Raw genomic sequence first — 25,528 nt, forward strand, 5'->3', positions numbered from 1 at the left:
AATTTAACTGATCCCCAAAGGTTTTTGATTAAATAGCGGAATAGAAAATATGATCCAAAAAAAGTGTATGTATATCACACGTACACAACCACACTGGGCCCCAATTACTATTGTTTGTACCCCTAAAAGGCTAGGAGTAGGGGGAGTATGGAACAGGCAGCACCCTCAAACCTTCAGAAGTATGAGATGAACCCCAACAACTTGGAAAGGTGGATCTCTCTCACACGTACCAACACAGACTATCCCCCAATTTAACTGATCCCCAAAGGTTTTTGATTAAATAGCGGAATAGAAAATATGATCCAAAAAAAGTGTATGTATATCACACGTACACAACCACACTAGGCCCCAATTACTATTGTTTGTACCCCTAAAAGGCTAGATGAGGAGTAGGGGGAGTATGGAACAGGCAGCACCCTCAAACCTTCAGAAGTATGAGATGAACCCCAACAACTTGGAAAGGTGGATCTCTCTCACACGTACCAACACAGACTATCCCCCAATTTAACTGATCCCCAAAGGTTTTTGATTAAATAGCGGAATAGAAAATATGATCCAAAAAAAGTGTATGTATATCACACGTACACAACCACACTAGGCCCCAATTACTATTGTTTGTACCCCTAAAAGGCTAGATGAGGAGTAGGGGGGGTATGGAACAGGCAGCACCCTCAAACCTTCAGAAGTATGAGATGAACCCCAACAACTTGGAAAGGTGGATCTCTCTCACACGTACCAACACAGACTATCCCCCAATTTAACTGATCCCCAAAGGTTTTTGATTAAATAGCGGAATAGAAAATATGATCCAAAAAAAGTGTATGTATATCACACGTACACAACCACACTAGGCCCCAATTACTATTGTTTGTACCCCTAAAAGGCTAGATGAGGAGTAGGGGGGGTATGGAACAGGCAGCACCCTCAAATCTTCAGAAGTATGAGATGAACCCCAAAAACTTGGAAAGGTGGATCTCTCTCACACGTACCAACACAGACTATCCCCCAATTTAACTGATCCCCAAAGGTTTTTGATTAAATAGCGGAATAGAAAATATGATCCAAAAAAAGTGTATGTATATCACACGTACACAACCACACTAGGCCCCAATTACTATTGTTTGTACCCCTAAAAGGCTAGATGAGGAGTAGGGGGGGTATGGAACAGGCAGCACCCTCAAACCTTCAGAAGTATGAGATGAACCCCAACAACTTGGAAAGGTGGATCTCTCTCACACGTACCAACACAGACTATCCCCCAATTTAACTGATCCCCAAAGGTTTTTGATTAAATAGCGGAATAGAAAATATGATCCAAAAAAAGTGTATGTATATCACACGTACACAACCACACTAGGCCCCAATTACTATTGTTTGTACCCCTAAAAGGCTAGATGAGGAGTAGGGGGGGTATGGAACAGGCAGCACCCTCAAACCTTCAGAAGTATGAGATGAACCCCAACAACTTGGAAAGGTGGATCTCTCTCACACGTACCAACACAGACTATCCCCCAATTTAACTGATCCCCAAAGGTTTTTGATTAAATAGCGGAATAGAAAATATGATCCAAAAAAAGTGTATGTATATCACACGTACACAACCACACTGGGCCCCAATTACTATTGTTTGTACCCCTAAAAGGCTAGATGAGGAGTAGGGGGAGTATGGAACAGGCAGCACCCTCAAACCTTCAGAAGTATGAGATGAACCCCAACAACTTGGAAAGGTGGATCTCTCTCACACGTACCAACACAGACTATCCCCCAATTTAACTGATCCCCAAAGGTTTTTGATTAAATAGCGGAATAGAAAATATGATCCAAAAAAAGTGTATGTATATCACACGTACACAACCACACTGGGCCCCAATTACTATTGTTTGTACCCCTAAAAGGCTAGATGAGGAGTAGGGGGAGTATGGAACAGGCAGCACCCTCAAACCTTCAGAAGTATGAGATGAACCCCAACAACTTGGAAAGGTGGATCTCTCTCACACGTACCAACACAGACTATCCCCCAATTTAACTGATCCCCAAAGGTTTTTGATTAAATAGCGGAATAGAAAATATGATCCAAAAAAAGTGTATGTATATCACACGTACACAACCACACTAGGCCCCAATTACTATTGTTTGTACCCCTAAAAGGCTAGATGAGGAGTAGGGGGGGTATGGAACAGGCAGCACCCTCAAACCTTCAGAAGTATGAGATGAACCCCAACAACTTGGAAAGGTGGATCTCTCTCACACGTACCAACACAGACTATCCCCCAATTTAACTGATCCCCAAAGGTTTTTGATTAAATAGCGGAATAGAAAATATGATCCAAAAAAAGTGTATGTATATCACACGTACACAACCACACTAGGCCCCAATTACTATTGTTTGTACCCCTAAAAGGCTAGGAGTAGGGGGAGTATGGAACAGGCAGCACCCTCAAACCTTCAGAAGTATGAGATGAACCCCAACAACTTGGAAAGGTGGATCTCTCTCACACGTACCAACACAGACTATCCCCCAATTTAACTGATCCCCAAAGGTTTTTGATTAAATAGCGGAATAGAAAATATGATCCAAAAAAAGTGTATGTATATCACACGTACACAACCACACTAGGCCCCAATTACTATTGTTTGTACCCCTAAAAGGCTAGATGAGGAGTAGGGGGAGTATGGAACAGGCAGCACCCTCAAATCTTCAGAAGTATGAGATTGTGTTCACTGTACCCCACAAAGATTGAGTTCACTGCACCCCACAATGATTGTGTTCACTGCACCCCACAAAGATTGTGTTCACTGCACCTCACAAAGATTGTGTTCACTGTACCCCCCAAAGATTGTGTTCACTGCACCCCACAAAGATTCTGTTCACTGTACCCCACAAAGATTGTGTTCACTGCACCCTAAAAGGATGTTGTTCACTGCACCCCACAAAGATTGTGTTCACTGCACCCTAAAAGGATGTTGTTCACTGCACCCCAAAAAGATTGTGTTCACTGTACCCCACAAAGATTGTGTTCACTGCACCCCAAAAAGATTGTGTTCACTGTACCCCCCAAAGATTGTGTTCACTGCACCCCAAAAAGATTGTGTTCACTGTACCCCCCAAAGATTGTGTTCACTGCACCCCACAAAGATTCTGTTCACTGTACCCCACAAAGATTGTGTTCACTGCACCCCAAAAAGATTGTGTTCACTGTACCCCCCCAAAGATTGTGTTCACTGCACCCCACAAAGATTCTGTTCACTGCACCCCACAAAGGATTTTGTTCACTGCACCCCAAAAAGATTGTGTTCACTGCACCCCAAAAAGGATTTTGATCACTGCACCCCAAAAAGGATGTTGTTCACTGCACCCCAAAAATGATTTTGTTCACTCCACCCCAAAAAGATTGTGTTCACTGCACCCCACAAAGATTGTGTTCACTGCACCCCAAAAAGATTGTGTTCACTGTACCCCCCAAAGATTGTGTTCACTGCACCCCACAAAGATTCTGTTCACTGTACCCCACAAAGATTGTGTTCACTGCACCCCAAAAAGATTGTGTTCACTGTACCCCCCCAAAGATTGTGTTCACTGCACCCCACAAAGATTCTGTTCACTGCACCCCACAAAGGATTTTGTTCACTGCACCCCAAAAAGATTGTGTTCACTGCACCCCAAAAAGGATTTTGATCACTGCACCCCAAAAAGGATGTTGTTCACTGCACCCCAAAAATGATTTTGTTCACTCCACCCCAAAAAGATTGTGTTCACTGCACCCCACAAAGATTGTGTTCACTGCACCCCAAAAAGATTGTGTTCACTGTACCCCCCAAAGATTGTGTTCACTGCACCCCACAAAGATTCTGTTCACTGTACCCCACAAAGATTGTGTTCACTGCACCCCAAAAAGATTGTGTTCACTGCACCCCAAAAAGGATGTTGTTCACTGCACCCCAAAAAGGATGTTGTTCACTCCACCCCAAAAAGATTGTGTTCACTGCACCCCACAAAGATTGTGTTCACTGCACCCCAAAAAGATTGTGTTCACTGCACCCCAAAAATGATTTTGTTCACTGCACCCCAAAAAGGATTTTGTTCACTGCACCCCAAAAAGGATGTTGTTCACTCCACCCCAAAAAGATTGTGTTCACTGCACCCCAAAAAGATTGTGTTCACTGCACCCCACAAAGGATTTTGTTCACTGCACCCCAAAAAGATTGTGTTCACTGCACCCCAAAAAGGATGTTGTTCACTGCACCCCAAAAAGGATTTTGTTCACTGCACCCCAAAAAGATTGTGTTCACTGCACCCCACAAAGGATTTTGTTCACTGCACCCCACAAAGATTGTGTTCACTGCACACCAAAAAGGATTGTGTTCACTGCACCCCAAAAAGATTTTGTTCACTGCACCCCAAAAAGATTGTGTTCACTGCAGCCCAAAAAGATTGTGTTCACTGCAGCCCAAAAAGATTGTGTTCACTGCAGCCCAAAAAGATTGTGTTCACTGCAGCTCACACACAGAAAAATGGATGTGGATCACTGACACCTGCCTATCTCCAATCCCACACCACACAGCAATATCGATTGTAGTTTGTAGAACACAGTTTCCCTAAAATTCAGCAGACTCTGTCCCTAACAGGATTGAGAAGAGATCGTAGATCAGGATTGAGTGCAGATTCACCCCACCCCCCACACAGCAATATCGATTGTAGTTTGTAGAAGACACTGACCCTATAATTCAGCAGACTCTATCCCTAAAATGCCTACAACTCGCCCTGCCTAAACACTCCGACCTGTCCCTCAATTCTATCCGGACACAAATGGTTTTTTCCTGCCTATCTTTCCCTAATCAGCAGCCAGCACATTGATGTGTGCTCTGTCCCTTAGCTAAGCAGCAGAATGACGCTGCTGCGGCGGCTGCCTCGAACTTATAAAGACTTGGTCACATGCTTCAGACGGCCAATCACAGCTACTAAGACATTTGCAGGCATGGCTGGGATGGCTTAAGGCACACCAGTTAAACGATTGTTGATTGGCTGTTGAAAGCCCGCCATGAAAAGAGCGCCAAAGCATGCAAAACCCGGAAATAAAACGACCGAACACGGATTTTTACCCGAACATACAGTAAAGTGTCCGTGTCCGTGTTCGGGTAAAAAAAATCCAATTATTCGGTACGAACACGAATAATACAGTCCGTGTTCGCTCAACACTATTTACAGTGTTTTACATTTTTGTTTTTAATAAATGATATTTTAACCACTTGGCCACTGCTCACATTGCTGCTACTGCAGCAATGTGGCTCGATACCGTCGAGCGACGTAGACCTACGTCGCTGGACTCCTCCCCCTGTAGTCGGCGCTCGCGCGCCGCCGGAGGCACGCTCCCGCTGTTTTCAGTCACAGCGGGAGTCGGGCCAGGGGAGGAGCGGCGGCGAGTGCCGCCGCTCTTCCCCGATTGTCTGGGAATCGAGTGAGGAGATCCGCCCGCCTGTGTAAACAGAGCGGGCGGATCTCCTAAGTGACAGGCAGGGACAGATAGCATGGTTCAGCATAGCTGAACATCCGATCTGTCCTTGTGTCACATAGTCACCTCCCCCCACACACGTCAGTAAGCACCAGGCATACATTAACCCCTCCCTCTCCAATAAAATTAACCCCTTCCCTGCCAGTGTCATTTTTACAGTAACAGTGCATATTTATAGCACTGATTACTGCAGTAATGTCACTGGTACCCCCAAAAGTGTCAAAAATGTCAGTCAAGGGTCCGATCTGTCCACCGCAATGTCGCAGTCCCGCAAAAAAAATCGCAGATCGCCGCCATTACGCGTTAAAAAAAAAAACACCAAAAATTACAGAAATCTTTCCCTTAGTTAGTAAACGCAATAACTTTTGCGCAAACCAATCAAAATACGCTTATCGTGATTTTTTTTTTTTACCAAACATAGGGAGCAGAAAACAAATTGGCCAAAAATTAAAAAAAAATTGATTTTTAAATTTTTTTGGGGGGAATTTCATATAAAAAAATGTTAAAAATATTGTTATTTTTTCAAAATAAACGCTCCTTTTTTTGTTTATAGCGCAAAAAGTAAAAATCGCACAGGTGATCAAATACCACCAAAAGAAAGCTCTATTTGTGGGAAAAAAGGACACAAATTTCGTTTGGGTACGGCGTCGCACGACCGCGCAATTTTCAGTTAAAGTCGCACAGCGCTGAATCGCAAAAAGTGGCCTGGACGTAAGACAGAAAAATCCTCCGGTGGTAAAGTGGTTAAAATCTTAAAAATGGTCTCTAATGCACTAAAGAAGAACTTACAAAAACTCCTGTCTCTTTGAAGAACACTAAATTATTGTAAATCTCTGGAATATTCTGGTCTGTCATGACAGCGTTGTATTACAGACCTTTATTAAAGTGATGCCTGTGGAAAATAGCATAAAATGATTTATTATGGGAAACATTTTAATAATGTAAATCATAGCTATTCTAAAAACTCATGCAGTTACACTTTCTTCTATACCATCAGGATGGACGTGGAAATGAATGCTATGTATCATCAGAGAGAGGTGGACAAGGCACATAGAAAAGGCTTTGTAGATATGGACTCACCATTTTTATACCATGGAATGCCACCAAACCCAGTGGCATTTAGAGGTAGGCAGATATGTCCAGAAGGCCAGCTGCCATCTGATCTGTTTGTTCATCGTAACGCTCTAGAGATACTCCATGGCAGTGCTCTTTTGAAGGCTGGCAGTCCTTACGCTCCCATAAGTAGTCTGCAAAGAGAAAGAGCTCGAAGACCAGGCCGAAGAGCTAGCAATCAAAAGGTTGCAGAAAGTTCCATAGGTGTATCCAAACTCCAACTAGATAATAAACCCCATTCCTCACCAAATACTCCTGAAGAGGAGAAGGAGGAGAAAAAAGAAGAGGACTCGGAGACATTCAACAAATGTGACCAAGGAAAAGCACACACAGGGCCTGCAATGGATAAAAGTGCTATAGAAATCTCAGATAGCCAGGAGAAGACAAACAATCCCACTCCTATAGAAACAAGCAGAGGAAGAAATTGTGCTGACAAGGAGCTTGCCAATACTGGGACAGCCTTCGAGGACAGATTTATTTACCAGTCTCCTGTTCCCATATCAGCAAGTCCATATGGTTTTCAAGTAACCATGAACCCTTCACTCATTCCAGGTCTGTATCTCCACTTTCCTTACTGACCTAAACAGTACTCAGCTGGTATCTAGTTGTTTGTCTTGAAGATGAACTCCAGGCAAACAACTAAATACGTGGATAAAATTTGCAAACAAAATCTGCTTTACTGATTGACAGGGCAGAAGTCTTGTGACTGCACAGTAAAGGCCATAGCAGCAGGCTGACCTTTGAGCATGCCCCACTGCAGCGCAATTGACTGGCTTGTTATGCTGCTTTCCCCTCTTTCAATTTTAGTTCTGCTGTACAGTTGATTGCAAGAGACTGACATCAAGTAACATTTAGGTACTTACACCTTTTAAAATAAAAAATAAATTCAATAATGTATTTAGGAATACAGAGCAGCCTTAATTTAAGTATTTTATATCTGCCTGGACCGAATAATTTGCTGGCAGTCTGAAAAATTAAGCTTGGTTGTACATTTTGCTGTAACAACCATACTGTAAAAGATGGCTTGCTTTTTCATTTAACTAGATTTTCCTGTTGGGAATGATTTCATTCACTTTCTGCCCCAGTGAGAGAATCATAAAGACAGAAAAAGAGAGGAAATCTATCAAGTGAGGTCAGAGACAAATAAAAACCAAAAACATATTTTAGGAAAGTGGGGAAGGATTAGAAAATACACCAGTTTTAGATATCTCCCAGCTGAAGAGATCTCTTCTCTCTTCCTGTCTCAGTGATGATGGTCTCTGGAACAAACATATTGGTGAAAGTGGCAAAAATGGGTATCATTAGAGAAACTTCAGATTACAGGACTGTCAGAATGTTTATACTGCTCTGAATATAACAGTGTCTATTTATGTAAATAAGCAAAGATCTGTAAGGTAGGAGAATCTCAACTTATTTCCACAAATCAATATGTAACAAATTATTTTTAACCGATTAATTTCTTTTTAAAAGCACATACCAATCTTAGTGAAAACAGTCTACAGTAAGGAATATGTATAAGAATATTTATTCACAAGACATGTATTCACAATAAATGATTAAACTTGAGGTGACATAAAGAGATAACTTTACATAAAATACAAACTTAAAACAATAAATGCAATGTGATATGTAGCTCAATGATGAAAGCAAAAATAAAACAAGATTACCTTTTTCCCAGGTAAAGCATAAACCATAGATAAGTGTTCTATACAATCAGACCACAATTGTCTGTGAATTACGCACCTAACAGTCACTTCGCTGCAGATGAAGTGAGAATAGGCTATGCAAAACAGGAGACTAAAATCGCTAATAATGCGCTGAATTTGATATTAATAAAAATGTATAAAAACAAAAATCAGTTTTTAGAGAAAAATCTACCATGGTTCATACGGCTGGGATTGTAATCTTATTACCCTTAAATATGCAATATAAAACATATAAGGAAAGAAATAAACAATTGTTAAATAATAATCAAATAAACAGCAAGGTATATTTACCACACTTAAGATGGCTGCTAGCTTAAATGGTCGTTACCAGAGTCCTTAAGATGGCTGCCTTCCCAAGATGGTGGCCAGTTAGGGAGGAGTTTCGTTTGGCGTCCTTCAAAGTTTGATAAATGAAGGAGCAAGATGGAGTATGTATAGATGAGTATATCGATGGATGTAACTAGCGTGCGTGTTGTAGGTGTAATGAATGTTGTCAGTAATGTAATGTGTGTCTCACATTCTGGGTTCTCCCTTTTATATTGTATTGAACAACAGGACAGTAAAATTACCATAAGTTAAACCCAGAAGGAGGAACATTATCCCCATTGGTTGGGATATTTTTATCCATTAACTGGTGAGGTCATTAGCAACGCCTCTCCTAATAACCCAATATTTTGGATATTACATTTAAAGGATAACTTCTTTATATTGAAGAATAATCATAAACACAACATAAAAACTTGTCCATACTCTCAGTACATACATAGATGTCCATCTAATATCTCCATCACTCATCTTGGCAGGGATTGGATCTGGTAAAGCCATTTATAAAGATATATTTTTAATACAATATATATATTTATTGGAAAATACTGAGTTACCCCGAGACTGCATTTAGTGATATCTTCAAAGGGGGCAGTATTGTATTACTGTTTAAATTCAATATATAGAATAATAATACTATTATTATATTGATAACCTTTGACCTCTGACTAGTGAAGATCCTCAAATCATTTGACCATGTCATATGCTGTCAGACATTGCCTCTAGGATTGGAGGATTTATAGCGGTCATAAAAACTTAAACACAAACTTTTCTAAAATTAGGTAATTAGTTCAACTTAAGTAAGATTATTATTTAGCAAGAATATAAACCCAAAATATGGTATACAGAGCATTTCTAAATATGTATATATTTTACATAATATAATGACATAATTATTGCTAATATTTTCTCACACATGATTATAATGTATCTTTAAAAATATAGTTTAAATGAGTCTGATGAATACACTGAACTATTGTCCATTGTTAAATACAGATAAGAGTACAAGCGAGGCTGGCCATCAGTGACTGTTGGTGTCTGGCTAAAATTACCCTTATCTGATAAGATGTAAAAAGGCCTCTTATTTATTACCAAAAGAAAAACCGAAATATCTGCTGAAATTATAAGACCCTATTGTAAGAGAAATTTTGTTTAACAAGTACATATGAACTTTCCATCACCCCTAATAAGATGGAAGCTGTGCTGTTCAAAATCTCTCTATAGGACTGAATACACATAGCATTTTAAAATACCCTTTTTCTCTAATTTAATCCCAATAATCCTGACAGGACCATATACAGTAGGTAGGTTTGTTTTTACTCACATCTTCCTCCTCTGGCCCCCTATCCCTACCAAAAAAAACACTATATTACCAAAAGTATTGGGACTTTCTGTCTTGAAGAATGGTCAAACATTCCCATAGACACACTCCTAAACCTTGTGGACAACCTTCCCAGAAGAGTTGAAGCTGTTAGAGGTGCAAAAAGTGGGCTAACTCAATATTGAACCCTACAGACTAAGACTGGGATGCCATTAAATGTCATGTGCATGTAAAGGCAGGTAATATAGTGTATACAGTGGGTACGGAAAGTATTCAGACCCCCTTAAATTTTTCACTCTTTGTTATATTGCAGCCATTTTCTAAAATCATTTAAGTTCATTCTTCTTCCTCATGAATGTACACACAGCTCCCCATATTGACGGAAAAACACAGAATTGTTGACATTGTTGCAGATTTAATAAAAAAGAAAAACTGAAATATCACATGGTCCTAAGTATTCAGACCCTTTGCTGTGACACTCATATATTTAACTCAGGTGCTTTCCATTTCTTCTGATCATCCTTGAGATGGTTCTACACCTTCATTTGAGTCCAGCTGTGTTTGATTATACTGATTGGACTTGATTAGGAAAGCCACACACCTGTCTATATAAGACCTTCCAGATCAAAATGCATGTCAGAGCAAATGAGAATCATGAGGTCAAAGGAACTGCCTGAAGAGCTCAGAGACAGAATTGTGGCAAGGCACAGATCTGGCCAAGGTTATAAAAAGATTTCTGCTGCACTTAAGGTTCCTAAAAGCACAATGGCCTCCATAATCCTCAAATGGAAGACGTTTGGGCTGACCAGAACCCTTCCTAGAGCTGGCCGTCTGGCCAAACTGAGCTATCGGGGGAGAAGAGCCTTGGTGAGAGAGGTAAAGAAGAACCCAAAGATCACTGTGGCTGAGCTCCAGAGATGCAGTCAGGAGATGGAAGAAAGTTGTAGAAAGTCAACCATCACTGCAGCCCTCCACCAGTCGGGGCTTTATGGCAGAGTGGCCCGACGGAAGCCTCTCCTCAGTGTAAGACACATGAAAGCCCGCATGGAGTTTGCTAAAAAACACCTGAAGGACTCCAAGATGGTGAGAAATAAGATTCTCTGGTCTGATGAGACCAAAATAGAACTTTTTGGCTTTGATTCTAAGCGGTATGTGTGGAGAAAACCAGGCACTGCTCATCATCTGTCCAATACAGTCCCAACAGTGAAGCATGGTGGTGGCAGCATCATGCTGTGGGGGTGTTTTTCAGCTGCAGGGACAGGACGACTGGTTGCAATCGAGGGAAAGATGAATGCGGCCAAGTACAGGGATATCCTGGACAAAAACCTTCTCCAGAGTGCTCTGGACCTCAGACTGGGCCGAAGGTTTACATTCCAACAAGACAGTGACCCTAAGCACACAGCTAAAATAACGAAGGAGTGGCTTCACAACAACTCCGTGACTGTTCTTGAATGGCCCAGCCAGAGCCCTGACTTAAACCCAATTGAGCATCTCTGGAGAGACCTAAAAATGGCTGTCCACCAACGTTTACCATCCAACCTGACAGAACTGGAGAGGATCTGCAAGGAGGAATGGCAGAGGATCCCCAAATCCAGGTGTGAAAGACTTGTTGCATCTTTCCCAAAAAGACTCCTGGCTGTATTAGATCAAAAGGGGGCTTCTACTAAATACTGAGCAAAGGGTCTGAATACTTAGGACCATGTGATATTTCAGTTTTTCTTTTTTAATAAATCTGCAACAATGTCAACAATTCGGTGTTTTTCTGTCAGTATGGGGTGCTATGTGTACATTCATGAGGAAGAAGAATGAACTTAAATGATTTTAACAAATGGCTGCAATATAACAAAGAATGAGAAATTTAAGGGGGTCTGAATACTTTCCGTACCCACTGTATATCTTAGATGTGTTATACACAGTTGCCAGGGATAAAGTAAACTTGACATAACAGAAATCCATGCTATTTCTGTCCACCTTCTGAATATGCTAGTTGCCTGGTTGTTATACTGACCATTTGGCTTCAGTACTGTTTAGTCACTAACCCAGAAATATACAGATGCTGTTATAGGTTTAGGCCAAATGCTATGGGTATGAGATCTGTGGTCCCTGCTGAATTTATGTGCAGAGTGACTTGGGAGAACTCTTTTAAACCATAATGAACTGCATGGGCATTTGACATATGGCCAGCAGGCTTTCAAAGGCCAACAAGGGGATATCTGGATAAGCCACCCCCCCCCCCCTCACTATAAAAGGAAGGGCACAGGGAGTATTAATGTTGTGCAGTGGGAGATTCTGTAAGGAAAGAAGGGGGAAAGCTGACAAACTGCATAGGAAAAGATTAAGGTCAATTAGAGTATGGTATTTTAATTCTGATTAATAGCCCTTTGGACAATCATTTATATTGGGGGTTATTGTTTAATATGTTATGTTGATAAGCCCTTTAATTTAGGTTACACTTTTACAACCTTTTAAAATGAGCTTTTGTTTCAGTGGGTATTATTTTTTGGGTTTTCAGTTACTTAGAGGTTATATTAGTTTTTGTCATATGTTTTTAAGCATTTTTTTCATGTAAGGCCTTAAAGAATAACTAAAGGCAAAACTTTTTTCTTTAACCACTTCCTTACCGAGTCATGTAAAATGACGTCGGCAAAGTGGTTGTCTAGATCCGGGCCGCCGTCATATGACGTCGGCCCGTTCTAGCTGCTACTGCGCGCCCCCGGCGGCGCGCAGCGGCGCGATCAGGGATGAGGCTCGTCCCTCGGACATAGCCCATCACTGATCAAGGTAAACAGCCAATAGAAATTGGCTGTTTACCACGTGATCGGCTGTGTCAATCACAGCCGATCACATGAGCGGCTCCAGCACGAGCCGCTCGTTCTCTCTGCAATGCACGCCCCCGGGGGCGCGCAGAGCAGCGATCGGGGACGAGGCTCGTCCCTCGGACAGAGTCGATCCCCGATCTAGGTAAAGAGCCAATGAAATTGGCTCTTTACCACGTGACCGGCTGTGTCCAATCACAGCCGGTCACAAATGTCAACAGAGAACACGGTAACTAGCTGTCACCGTGTTCTCCTCCTCACACACTGATCCTGTGTGAGGAGGAGATTGTGGTAACAGCTAGTTACCAAGTACAGTGCACCCCAAACACACTGATTGCCCCCCCCCCAATAAAGAGCACCTGTCACTAGCCCATCAAAGTACCCGAGTACCTGTCATCAGGTACTCAGATGACAGGTACTCGGGTACTCTGATGGGCTGGTGACAGGTATTCGGGTACTCTGATGACAGGTACTCGGGTACTCTGATGACGGATACTCTGATGACAGGTACTCGGGTACTCTGACGGGTACTCGGGTACTCTGATGACAGGTACTCGGGTACTCTGATGACGGGTACTCGGGTACTCTGATGACAGGTACTCGGGTACTCTGATGACGGGTACTCGGGTACTCTGATGACAGGTACTCGGGTACTCTGATGACAGGTACTCGAGTACTCTGATGACGGGTACTCGGGTACTCTGACAGGTACTCGGGTACTCTGATGACGGGTACTCGGGTACTCTGACAGGTACTCGGGTACTCTGATGACAGGTACTCGGGTACTCTGATGACGGGTACTCGGGTACTCTGATGACAGGTACTCGGGTACTCTGATGACAGGTACTCGGGTACTTTGAGTACCTGTCAACGGAGTACCCGTCATCAGAGTACCTGAGTACCTGTCACCTACCCATCAGAGTACCCGAGTACCTTCCACCTGCTCATCAGAGTACCTGACGCCTGAAGTACCCAAGTACTTGCCGCCTGCTCATCAGTACCCATCACTACTCATCAGTACTCATCAGTACCTATCAAGTATCAGTACTGATCATCAGTACCCATCAGTACAGTATCACCTATCACCTATCAGTCAGTGAGTACTACTCATCAGTACCTATCACCTGCCTGTCACCTGCCCATCAGAGTACCCGAGTACCTGTCACCTGCCTATCGGAGTACCCGAGTACCTGCCACATGCTCATCAGTACCAGAGTACCTGTCACCTGCCCAACAAAGTACCCGAGTACCTGTCACCCTTCATACAGCCACCATGTCCAAGTCCAAAAAGGTTTATATACGTTGTCCGTTTAAACCTAAATACCGGTGTTATGGTAGCAGATAGCTGCCATAACCCTGGTATTTTTTTAAACGGTGGACGGTTGGCTTTCCGATAAGGGTGGTCCCAGCGGCGGATTCGCCGTGGGATCACCCTTCCGGGATGGCGGAAAAGGCGCCCCCCCCCCTCCCGACGCGTTCCGGTCCCTTTCCCCGCTTACCGGACCCGCCGGCAGCGGGGAAAACGATCCGGTCCCGAATCCTCACAGACAGGATGTCGAGTGAGGGCAAGCTTGCCCTCACTTGACTCTATGGTCTTGGAGGACCGGAGCTACGGAAAATGTTGTTGCCTAGCAACCGGTTTAAAGGTCCTTTTTTTTTTTTTTTTCATTTTATATTATAATTATTATTTTTTTTTTTTTTTCTATCTTTTAGTGTACTTGTGAGATCTGAGGACTTTTTGACCCCAGATCTCACAAAAAAGAGGTCCTGTCGTGCCTATTTCTATTACGAGGAATATTTACATTTCTTTTAATAGAAATAAAAATGATCAATTTTTTTTTTTTTTTTTTAAACGGTGTAAAAATAAAAAATAATAAATAAAATAAATAGTAAAAAAAAAAAAAAAAAAAAATTAAAGCGCCCTGTCCCCGTTAGCTCGCGCGCAGAAGCGAATGCATACAGAAACCCCGCCCACATATGTAAACGGTGTTCAAACCACACATGTGAGGTATCGCCGCGATCGTTAGAGCAAGGGGAATAATTTGAGCCCTAGACCTCCTCTGTAACTCAAAGATGGCAACCTGTAGAAATTTTTAAATTGTCGCCTATGGGGATTTTTAAGTACCAAAGTTTGTCACCATTCCGTGAGCGTGCGCAATTTTGAAACATGACATGTTGGGTATCTATTTACTCGGCGTAACATTATCTTTCACATTATGGAAAAAAATTGGGCTAACTTTACTGGTTTCTTATTTTTTAATTAAAGTGGAAGACCGCTACGCAAATACGGTGTGATAAAAAATAGTGCAATCTCCATTTTATTCTCTAGGGTCTCTAGGGTCTCTAGGGTCTCTGCTAAAAAAAAATATATAATGTTTGGGGGTTCTAAGCAGTTTTCTAGCAAAACAACTGATTTTAGCTTGTAAACACCAAATGTCAAAAATAGGCCTAGGCAAGTGGCTAGGATGCATGATGATGCTCCTTGGATGTTCGGCCCCTCTATATGGCTAGGCTGTGAAAAAGTCTCACACATGTGGTATTGCCATACTCAGGAGGAGTGGCAGAATGTATTTTGGGGTGTCATTTTTGCTGTGTACATGCTATGTGTTAGGAATATCCTATAAATTGACAACTTTGTGTAAAAAAAAAAAGTTTTCATTTTTTTCCCACATTTTCCAAAAACCTGTGGAAAAAAATGATATGTTCAAACGACCCATAATGCCTCATAGAATATACGTTGGAGTGTTTGCTTTCCAAAATGGGGTCATTTTGTGGACTTTTCCATTGTATTGGTGCTCTAGGGCCTTGAAAAGTGTGATAGGTAGTAAGAAAGTTTTATGTGTATTTATGCTCCTAGAACGCCTGAATGTGCTTCTTGGACGTGGAGTCTCTTTTTGTGGCCAGGCTGTGTAAAAGTCTCACACATGTGGTATCGCCATACTCGGAAGGAGTAGCAGAATGTATTTTTGGGTGTAATTTTTGCTGTGTACATGCTATGTGTTAGAAATAGCTTATAAATTGACAACTTTGTGGGAAAAAAAAGAAAAAAAAATTTTTTCTTCATTTTCCCAAGAATTGTGGGAAAAAATTACAACTTCAAAAAACTCGCCATGCCTCTTACTAAATACCTTGGACTGTCTACTTTACAAAAAGGGGTCATTTGGTCGGTATTTGTACTGTCCTGACATTTCAGGGCCTCAAGAAAGGAGATAGGCAGTCAGTACATCTGGTGTGATCAATTTTCAGTAATTGGTACCATAGCTTCTAGACTCAATAACTTTCACACAGACTAAATAATATACACTAATTTGGGTTAATTTTACCAGAGACATGTAGCAGTATACATTTTGGCCCAAATGTATGAAGAAAAATTTATTTTTTGCAAAATTTCATAATTGAAACTAAAAAAAAGTGTTTTTTTTTCAAAATTTTTGCTCTTTTTTTGCATATATCACGAAAAAAAAAACCCCAGTTGTGATCAAATACCACCAAAAGAAAGCTCTATTTGTGTGAAAAAAATGATAAAAATTTTGTTTGGTTATAGTGTAGCATGACTGAGCAATTGTCATTCAAAGTGTGAGAGTGCTGAAAGCTGAAAATTGGTCTGGGCAGGAAGGGTGTCAAACTGCTCTGTATGGAAGCGGTTAATTTTGGATAGAGTAGAGATGGATTAGAAAGTAATAGAGGAGGGGCGTCGCCTGATGCTAATGTGAGTTGGCGTGCATAGCTCACCTGGGCTCCCTCACCCTGGAAAGATAGCCCGGAGTGTTATGGGAAGGAGGCCGAGCGTGGAGCGGTGAAGGCGGCGGGAGATATTTGGAGAAGCGGCGCTCTAAAGCGCTGGTGACTGGCAGTGGTGGTGTATGGTGAAGGGTTCCTGGTTGACAGGTGCGGAGTCTCGGCAATTCCTTTGTAAACCGCCGCGACTGTGGAAGGGGGAGTGGCAGCACACCGTCCACTCACAGACAAGCAGGACTCGGGTCTCCTCGGCTCCTCTCAGCTCTTCTTGAAATTTCCCGGCTCCTCTCTGTTCTTGGCAGGCTTTGGCGGCTCCTGAGAGTAATGCAGGGAAATCCCTAACGGTTAAAGACTTACCCTGAATTTTACTTGAGAACTCCTATGGTCTTTGCTGGCTTTAGGCTCCTGATAACAGCTTTATGATTGTGGCTATCAAGTGCTTCTCTGGAGTGAACGCGGTGGGTGTTCCTGGATTCCTGCAAGCTGACTTGGATGTCTAAACTCCTAAATTTGGCAGATAAGTAAAGGAAAAATATTTTTTTTCTCCCTTTTTTTTTCTTATATAACTAAAAATGCATTTAACCACTTCCCGCATACCGACATACCTGTACGTTGGCTTGTAGAAGTGGCTGTATCAGGATGATGCCTGCAGCTACAGGCATCAACCCAGTACCATTATTTAGAGCCAGTTGTCGGCTTTCAGGAGATAACAGCCAATGCGGCTCAGCAGCCGCTCGGACGTTGTCTTAGCAAGCCATCTTTTTACGGCTCTGCCTGGGTCTCCCGTCCGCCTGTTGGTTGGTTGGAGTCCCAAACAAAGCCGGATTTGGCTTTGATCGGGTCTCCGATGTAGTAACCCGGAAGCGACATCACAACGTCACTTTCGGTTTACTTGGCTGCTAACGGCGCCAATTTAAAAAACTGTCAGTATTCAAAAATGCCAATTTCGGCATTTTGAATACTTTGAAGTGGAGTGGAGGGGTCTGGGGCCCCGATCCTGACATAAAGAGTACCTGTCACCGTGATCTCCAACCACACATGTGAGGTATCACCGCGATCACCAGAGCAATAATTCTAGAAAACGATCTCCTCTGTAACTCTAAACTGGTAACTGTTAAAAATGTTTAAAGCGTCGCCTATGCAGATTTTTAAGTACTGTCATTTGTCACCATTCCACAAGTGTGCGCAACTTTAAACCATAACATGTTAGGTATCTATTTACTCGGCGTGAAATCATCTTTCACAATATATAAAAAAAAATTGGGCTAACCTAACTGTTAAGTTTTTTTTTTAAATGCAGTGTAATGTATTTTTTCCCAAAAAAATGCGTTTGAAAGACTGTCGCACAAATACCGCGTAACAAAAAATATTGCAAGGGCCTCCATTTTATTCACCAGAGTCTTTGCTAAAAAAAAATATACAGTATCTCACAAAAGTGAGTATATCCCTCACATTTTTAAAAATATTTTATTATATCTTTTCATGTGACAACACTGAAGAAAACGGAATTTTTGTAAAATCTTACCGTAAAATTCCTTTCTCTGAGTCCTCCGACAGTCGCGGCCCACTCACAAGTCTTCACCAATGGGTATTGACCTTTGCTCCGCAGGAGTAGCTAGGCACAAGATTTGTTAATAACAAAAGCTTTTAGCATAGACACACCCCTAGGGGCTGTCCACTTAGTCAATACCTCCCTGCACCAGCATTCCCAACTCAGTTTGGTAGCATAGCAGTAAGAGTACACAAAAACCCCAAAAGAGGGGCGGGGGGCGGCGACTCTCGGAGGACTCAGAGAAAGGAATTTTACGGTAAGATTTTACAAAAATTCAGTTTTCTCTTACGTCCTCCGACAGTCGCCGCCCACTCACAATTCTTCACCAATGGGATGTCCCAAAGCAGTGTAGACCTGAGGGGTGGGAGACGCAGCCGCAGAAAAAAGCAACGCAGTACCCACATCAGAGAAAGAAACCTTACACACAGTAAGAGAACCAACTGGGCAACAGGAAAAACGTGCTAAACAGGAGCAACAACCCAGGAAAAAACAAGTAAAATAGGGGTAAAACACCCCAACAGCCAAGGACCCAAAAACAAGGGCCCTTAAGGCACTGCCGCACTGAGAACTTTACGGCCAAAGGAGGCATCGGCCGATGCCTGAACATCCACCTTATAAAACTTTGAAAAGGTGTGAGCGGACGACCAAGTCGCCGCCTTACACACCTGGGCCACAGAAGCCTGATGCCGGAAAGCCCAAGACGTACTCAAAGACCTGGTAGAGTGCGCTTTTACAGGGAAGGGAGGAACCCTCCCCTTCAAGGCATAGGCCTGCACAATGGTTTGTCTAATCCATTTGGCGATAGTCACAGCCGACGCCGCCATGCCCTTCCGAGGTCCCTCAGGAAGGACAAAGAGGGAATCCGACTTGCGAAAAGGTTTAGTGGACGACAGGTAAACCCTGATCGCCCGGACAACATCCAAGGAATGTAAGGCAACCTCCTTAGGATGCTTCGGCTTCGCGCAGAGCGAAGGCAAGACAATTTCTTCATTAAGGTGAAAATCCAAGATCACTTTCGGCAGAAAGGACGGGTTAGGTCGCAAGACCACCTTATCCTTGTGAATCACCAAGTAGGGAGAGCTGCAGGACAAAGCCGCCAGCTCCGACACCCTGCGAGCCGATGTGATCGCCACCAAAAAGGCCACCTTTTTGGACAACAGAGGCAACGAGATCTCCCTGATCTTTTCAAAGGGAGCATGTTGCAATGCGGACAGAACCAGGTTCAAGTCCCACAGAGGCAAAGGCTCCCTCCGTGGAGGGGCCAAATGGCGCACCCCTTGAACAAAGGTGCGGATCAACCAGTTTGACGCCACAGGGCGCTGAAAAAGAACGGCCAGAGCAGAAATCTGGCCCTTAATCGTGGCCAGCGCCAAACGCTGGTCCACTCCAGTTTGGAGGAAAGCCAACACTCTCGACACCGAGTACGAGCGAGGGGAAAACCCCCTGGACTCACGCCAGGCAAAGTATGCTTTCCAAGTACGGTAGTAAATCTTTCCCGAAGAGGCTTTTCTAGCCTTGATCAAAGTGGGAATGACCTCAGGGGAGAGACCCCTGTCCTTTTCAGGACCTGGCTTTCAACAGCCAGGCCGTTAAAGTCAGCGACTGTAAAGCAGGATGGAATATCGGCCCTTGAGACAGAAGGTCTTCTCGAAGCGGCAGGCGCCACGGAGCGTCGACTGCCAGATTGATGAGGTCTGCGTACCAAGACCGGCGAGGCCAGTCCGGTGCCACCAGAATCACCGTGTGCGGTTACAAGGCTAACCTGCGAAGGAGCCTGGACAGCAGCTGAATCGGTGGAAAGGCATACATCAGATGACACTGATGCCAGGGCGTCACTAATGCGTCCGAGGCGTCCGCCTGAGGGTCGCGCGTCCTTGCCACGAACCTTTCCACCTTGTTGTTTAGACGAGCACGCACAGGTCCACATCTGGGGAACCCCACTTCGCGCACAACATCTGGAAGACATCCGGGTGAAGGGACCATTCTCCCTGGTCCAGGGTCTGGCGACTCAGATAATCCGCCTGCCAGTTCTACACCCCCGGAATGTGAACTGCCGTTATCGCCGGGATGTGCGTCTCGGCCCAAGACAGAATGTCGGCCACTTCCCGAGCCGCTCGGGCACTCCTGGTGCCCCCTTGATGGTTGATGTAGGCCACCGCAGTGGCATTGTCCATCTGAACCTGAACTGGACGGCTCTGAAGCCGTTCCGATCAATGCCGAAGGACACCACCCCAGCCCGACAGGCTGGCATCCGTGGTGACTACCGTCCACAACAACGGACGGAAAGACTTGCCCCCCGACACCGTCGGGGACTGGAGCCACCACAGAAGACTCCTTCTGGTGCGGTGACTCAACGAGATCCGCAGATCCAAGGACTGCGGACGCCCGTCCCACTTGGCCAGAACCTCCGCCTGGAGACCCCGCGTGTGAAACTGGGCAAAGGGGATCGCCTCGAAGGCTGAGACCATCAACCCCAGACATCTCATGCATGTCCGGAGGGACGAGCTTTGGTTGGCCCTGAGGGCCCTGACCTCGTCCTGAAGGGTCCGGAGTTTGTCCTCTGGTAGGAAAACCTTCGCCTGAACAGAATCCAGAACCATCCCCAAATAGGGAAGGCGAACCGAAGGACACAGAGTCGACTTCGGAATGTTTATGGTCCAACCGAACTCTTGCAGCGTTTGCACCGTGGTGGACAGGCCGGTCATCAGGCTCTGGCTGGCATTCAACCTTATGAGGAGATCGTCCAGATACCCCAAGACCCCAAGACCGCAATGCCCTGTGCCCGCAACAGGGCCAGGCCCGGCGCCAGCACGTTGGTAAAAACCTGCGGAGCCGAAGCGAGACCGAAAGGTAACGCCACAAATTGGTAGTGTTCCTCCGCAATGGCGAATCGAAGGTACCGTTGATGACCCTCGAAGATGGGGATGTGTAGGTACGCATCCTTCAGATCGATGGAGGCCATGAACTCCCCCGGACTCAGGGCAGCCACCACCGAGCGCAGGGATTCCATGCGGAACTTGTGAACCCGCACAAAGCGGTTCAGAGCTTTCAAATCCAGAATCGGACGCACCTTGCCCTCCTTTCTGGGCACAGTGAACAGATTGGAGTAAAACCCCCGAAATCTGTCCCGATGAGGCACGGGAACCACCACTCCTTGGGCCCGCAGGTCCCGCACCGCCAGGTGCAGATCCTGCAAACGCTCCGGAGACAGCTGAAGATTTGAGGGAAAAAATCTGCCCACCGGCCGAGAGAGAAATTCGATCTTGAAACCAGATCGAACGATTTCCTGAACCCATCTGTCCTGAATGCGGATCAGCCAAGGTTGGAGGAAACCGCGCACATGTCCCCCCACCCCAGAAACGAGTGAGGGCGCCCCTTCAGGCGGAATTGGCGTGGGTTGTCGAACCGGACTGGCCGGATTTTTGCTTACCCGCCCACGGCTTCTTCTGGGAGCTGTGGCCTTTGAAGGGCTTGCCCTTGGATTGTGACCGAAAGGCACGAAAGGACCCCTGGGAGGGCCTAAACGAGGAATTCCGTTTGCCACGGAAAGATTTGTGCTTGGGATTCTGGGGCAAGAGAGTACTCTTGCCCCCCGTAACTCCCTGAATCAGAGTATCCAAAGCCTCGCCAAAAAGGCGAGATCCCACGTAGGGAAAATCCGCCAACGTCTTGCGAGAAGATTGGTCTACCGACCAACTTTTTAGCCATATCAGGCGACGGTTAGGCACTGCCACACTAGACAGGCGTGCAGCCAGAGGAGCTAAATTCAAGTCCGCATCACACAAGTACATGACGCCTTGATGGATTTGATCCACCATAGCCAATGTGGTAGGCGGAGCCGAATCAGCCACCAGGGTGCGCCTGAGCACCTTCGTCCAATCGGCAACCGCCTGGGCCGCCATAACCGAAGCAAAAATAGGTTTTAGCATAGAACCAGCAACCATATAGGCATGACGGGCAAGAGACTCCAACCTCCTGTCCGTAGGGTCCCGGAAAAACCGGGGTATCCTCAGAAGGAACCGCAGTAGCTTTGTTTAAAACGGCTACCGCGTGATCCACCTGAGGCGCCACACACCAACGCTCGTCGGTGGATGGCGCAAATGGATAAAGCAGTTTAAACTTATTCGGCACTGTAAAGGGCTTCTTTAAATTGCGCCACTGCTCTTTAACAGTATGATGAAATTCTGCAGGGCAGGGAAAAACCTGCGCTGATTTGCGGGTCCTTTGCATCCCAAAGGAGGACACCCTAGCGGGAGGAGTGGGCTCATCCTCCAGGTGCAAAGTATCCTTAATGGAGGCAATCAGCTCATCCATGAGTGCAAGCTCTTCAGGCGAGCCAGGGGGAGAAACATCAACCCCTTCCACCTCCGCCTCCCCCTCAGACCCCATGAGGTCCAGAGATGAGCGAGACCCTGAGAAGGGCACGCCAGCCACAGCAGCCACATCGCCCTCTGAATCAGAGGAAATGGATAACCTGGCCCTTTTTGCGGATCGTTCTGCTATCAGCACATGCATCTGAGAAACCAATGACGCCACTACCGTGGCCAGATCAGCCCCCTTGGGAGGTGCAGCAGCCCCCTGGTCCCCCACCAGGGCGGGGGGAAACTTGCTATCCTGAGAATCCATGCCCACAGCAATGAAAGGAAAAAAGGTACTGGCCCTTTAACACCACGGCGAGCGCAGCCCACCGTACACTACTGTATGCACCGATCCCGCAGGGATAGAGAACACTGAGCAAGGAATGACAGGACAATGAAGGAAAAACCTGGAGAGAGCACAAACAGGCTGCTGCCACCGATCGCTGTCCCAGAGAAAGAGGAAGTGATGCAATAACCGGCTGACATACATAGCCTATGAAGGCTCCGCAAAAATGGCCGCTCGGCTGAGGGATCGAGGCTACAAGAAAATGGCGCCGACATGTGCTCGAACGAGCGCGGCCCGCCAAAATGGCGGCGAGTGGGGCCAAAACCCAGCGCTGTACAGGGACAGGGTCGACCATAGCATTTTCTGCAAAAAAATGGCGGACCGCAACAGCGGCCGCCGCGCAAGCATGTCTGCATCCAATCTGCCCCACAGAATCCAGGACGCAGTGGACTGCAGCACGAGACCGCAGAATGCCGTCCAGTGAGGTAGCCACCTCACAGGCAGCATCCCTGCAGCGAACAGGGATGGGTTGTTCATGGCGCCAGGGCGAACCGTAGCTGAACGCTCGATGGCAGGCTGGGGATCCATCTGGCCCTCAGCCCTGGGATTCAGGGCGGCCAGTCCGAGACCCAGCTCCGCATGATCATCTTCATCCGAAGATCCCTAAACTAAAGCTGACAAAATAACAGCTAGTAAAGAAAAGAAAAAATACTTGAAATAAAATCAAAAAAGGGTAGAAGGCTGAGACTGAAGCCCCAGCACAGGAAAGCCTGCTACTCCTAAGCTAGGCAAGATCAAACTGAGTTGGGAATGCTGGTGCAGGGAGGTATTGACTAAGGGGACAGCCCCTAGGGGTGTGTCTATGCTAAAAGCTTTTGTTATTAACAAATCTTGTGCCTAGCTACTCCTGCGGAGCAAAGGTCAATACCCATTGGTGAAGACTTGTGAGTGGGCGGTGACTGTCGGAGGACGTAAGAGAAATTACACTTTGCTACAATATAAAGTAGTGAGGGTACAGCTTGTATAACAGTGCACATTGGTCGACCAAAGAAGTTGAGTGCACGTGCTCAGCGTCATATCCAGAGCTTGTCTTTGGGAAATAGACGTATGAGTGCTGCCAGCATTGTTGCAGAGGTTGAAGGGGTGGGGGGTCAGCCTGTCAGTGCTCAAACCATACGCCACACCCTGCATCAAATTGGTCTGCATGGCTGTCATCCCAGAAGGAAGCCTCTTCTAAAGATGATGCACAAGAAAGCCTGCAAACAGTTTACTGAAGACAAGCAGGCAAAGGACATGGATGAGACCAAAATAAATTTTGGTTCAGATGGTGTCAAGCGTGAGTGGCAGCAACCAGGTGAGGAGTACAAAGACAAGTGTGTCTTGCCTACAGTCCAGCATGGTGGTGGGAGGGTCATGGTCTGGGGCTGCATGAGTGCTGCTGGCGCTGGGGAGCTACAGTTCATTGAGGGAACCATGAATGCCAACATGCACTGTGACATACTGATGCAGAGAATGATCCCCTCCCTTCAGACACTGGGCCGCAGGGCAGCATTCCAACATGATATTGACCCCAAACACACCTCCAAGATGACCACTGCCTTGCTAAAGAAGCTGATGGTAAAGGTGATGGACTGGCCAAGCATGTCTCCAGACCTAAACCTGAGCATCTGTGGGGCATCCTCAAACTGAAGGTGGAGAAGCACAAGGTCTCTAACATCCACCAGCTCCATGATGTCGTCATGAAGGAGTGGAAGAGAACTCCAGTGGCAACCTGTGAAACTCTGGTGAACTCCATGCCCAAGAGGGTTAAGGCAGTGCTGGAAAATAATGGTGGCCACACAAAATATTGACACTTTGGGTCCAATTTGGACATTTTCACTTAGGGGTGTACTCCCTTTTGTTGCCAGCGACAGTAATGGCTGTGTTGAGTTATTTTGAGGGGACAGCAAATTTACACTGTTATACAAGCTGTACACTCACTATATTACATTGTAGTAAAGTGTCATTTCTTCAGTGTTATCATATGAAAAGAAATAATAAAATATTTACAAAAATGTGAGGGGTGTACTCACTTTTGTGAGATACTGTGTGTGTGTGTGTGTGTGTGTGTATAATGTTCGGGGGTTCTAAGTAATTTTCTAGCAAAAAATACTGATTATAATTTGTGTCAGAAATAGGCTTGTTCCTTAAGTGGTTAAGAACCATGATAAAAAATAAAATAAATAGGAGATACATCAATATTGCAGGACTCCTCTAGCTCACAGTCACAACTGACAGTAAAAGATAAAGGCAAGGAAGCAGCAGCCAAGTTGGAGAGATTTGCACATTATCCATCCCAAAATAATGGGAAAATGCAACAACCTAGGGTTTCCTTATCACCTTCTGCAGGCCCTAAGGGTTCAAGCCTACATGGTAAATCCTCTAAAATGGCCTCAGCACCTACCACTCCAACAGAGGCAGGGTCACATGATCTCCCTACTTTAGAAACCCCAGTAGTAGAGGAACCATCTTTAAGAGAGGTTTTAATGGCGGTTAATGGATGCAAGTCTGCCCTGTCAGAAATGACAGATCAGTTGAAATGCATTTAAGAGGAAATTTAATTTGTCAGACATGATCTACAAAATGATAAATTAGAGGATTTGGAAAACCGATTAAGGAGGAACAATGTTCGTATAATCGGTCTACCGGAGAAAAGCGAAGGGAATAATATGAGAGATTTTTTTGGAAAAATGGCTTCAGGAGGCCTTTGGGAAGGAAGAACTCTCTGCTTTATTTGCTGTTGAAAGAGCTCACAGAGTTCCACT

The 25,528-nt window shown here is 45.0% G+C and overlaps 1 protein-coding gene across 1 annotated transcript in view; it reads left to right on the forward strand.

The window, feature by feature from the left end:
- The window catches only part of SAMD7 (sterile alpha motif domain containing 7), a gene marked incomplete at its 3' end in the record, with an annotated part of 136,932 nt that overhangs the window by 64,252 nt on the left and 47,152 nt on the right, over nucleotides 1-25,528 (forward strand). Inside the window, exon 6 of the mRNA XM_082251695.1 lies at nucleotides 6,508-7,175. Coding sequence (XP_082107821.1) covers nucleotides 6,508-7,175 — 668 coding nt within the window. The remainder of the gene's footprint in view (nucleotides 1-6,507; nucleotides 7,176-25,528) is intronic.

This window comes from Pelophylax lessonae (assembly GCF_965119305.1).
Source record: "Pelophylax lessonae genome assembly, chromosome: 3".
Taxonomy (NCBI): Eukaryota; Metazoa; Chordata; class Amphibia; order Anura; family Ranidae; genus Pelophylax; species Pelophylax lessonae.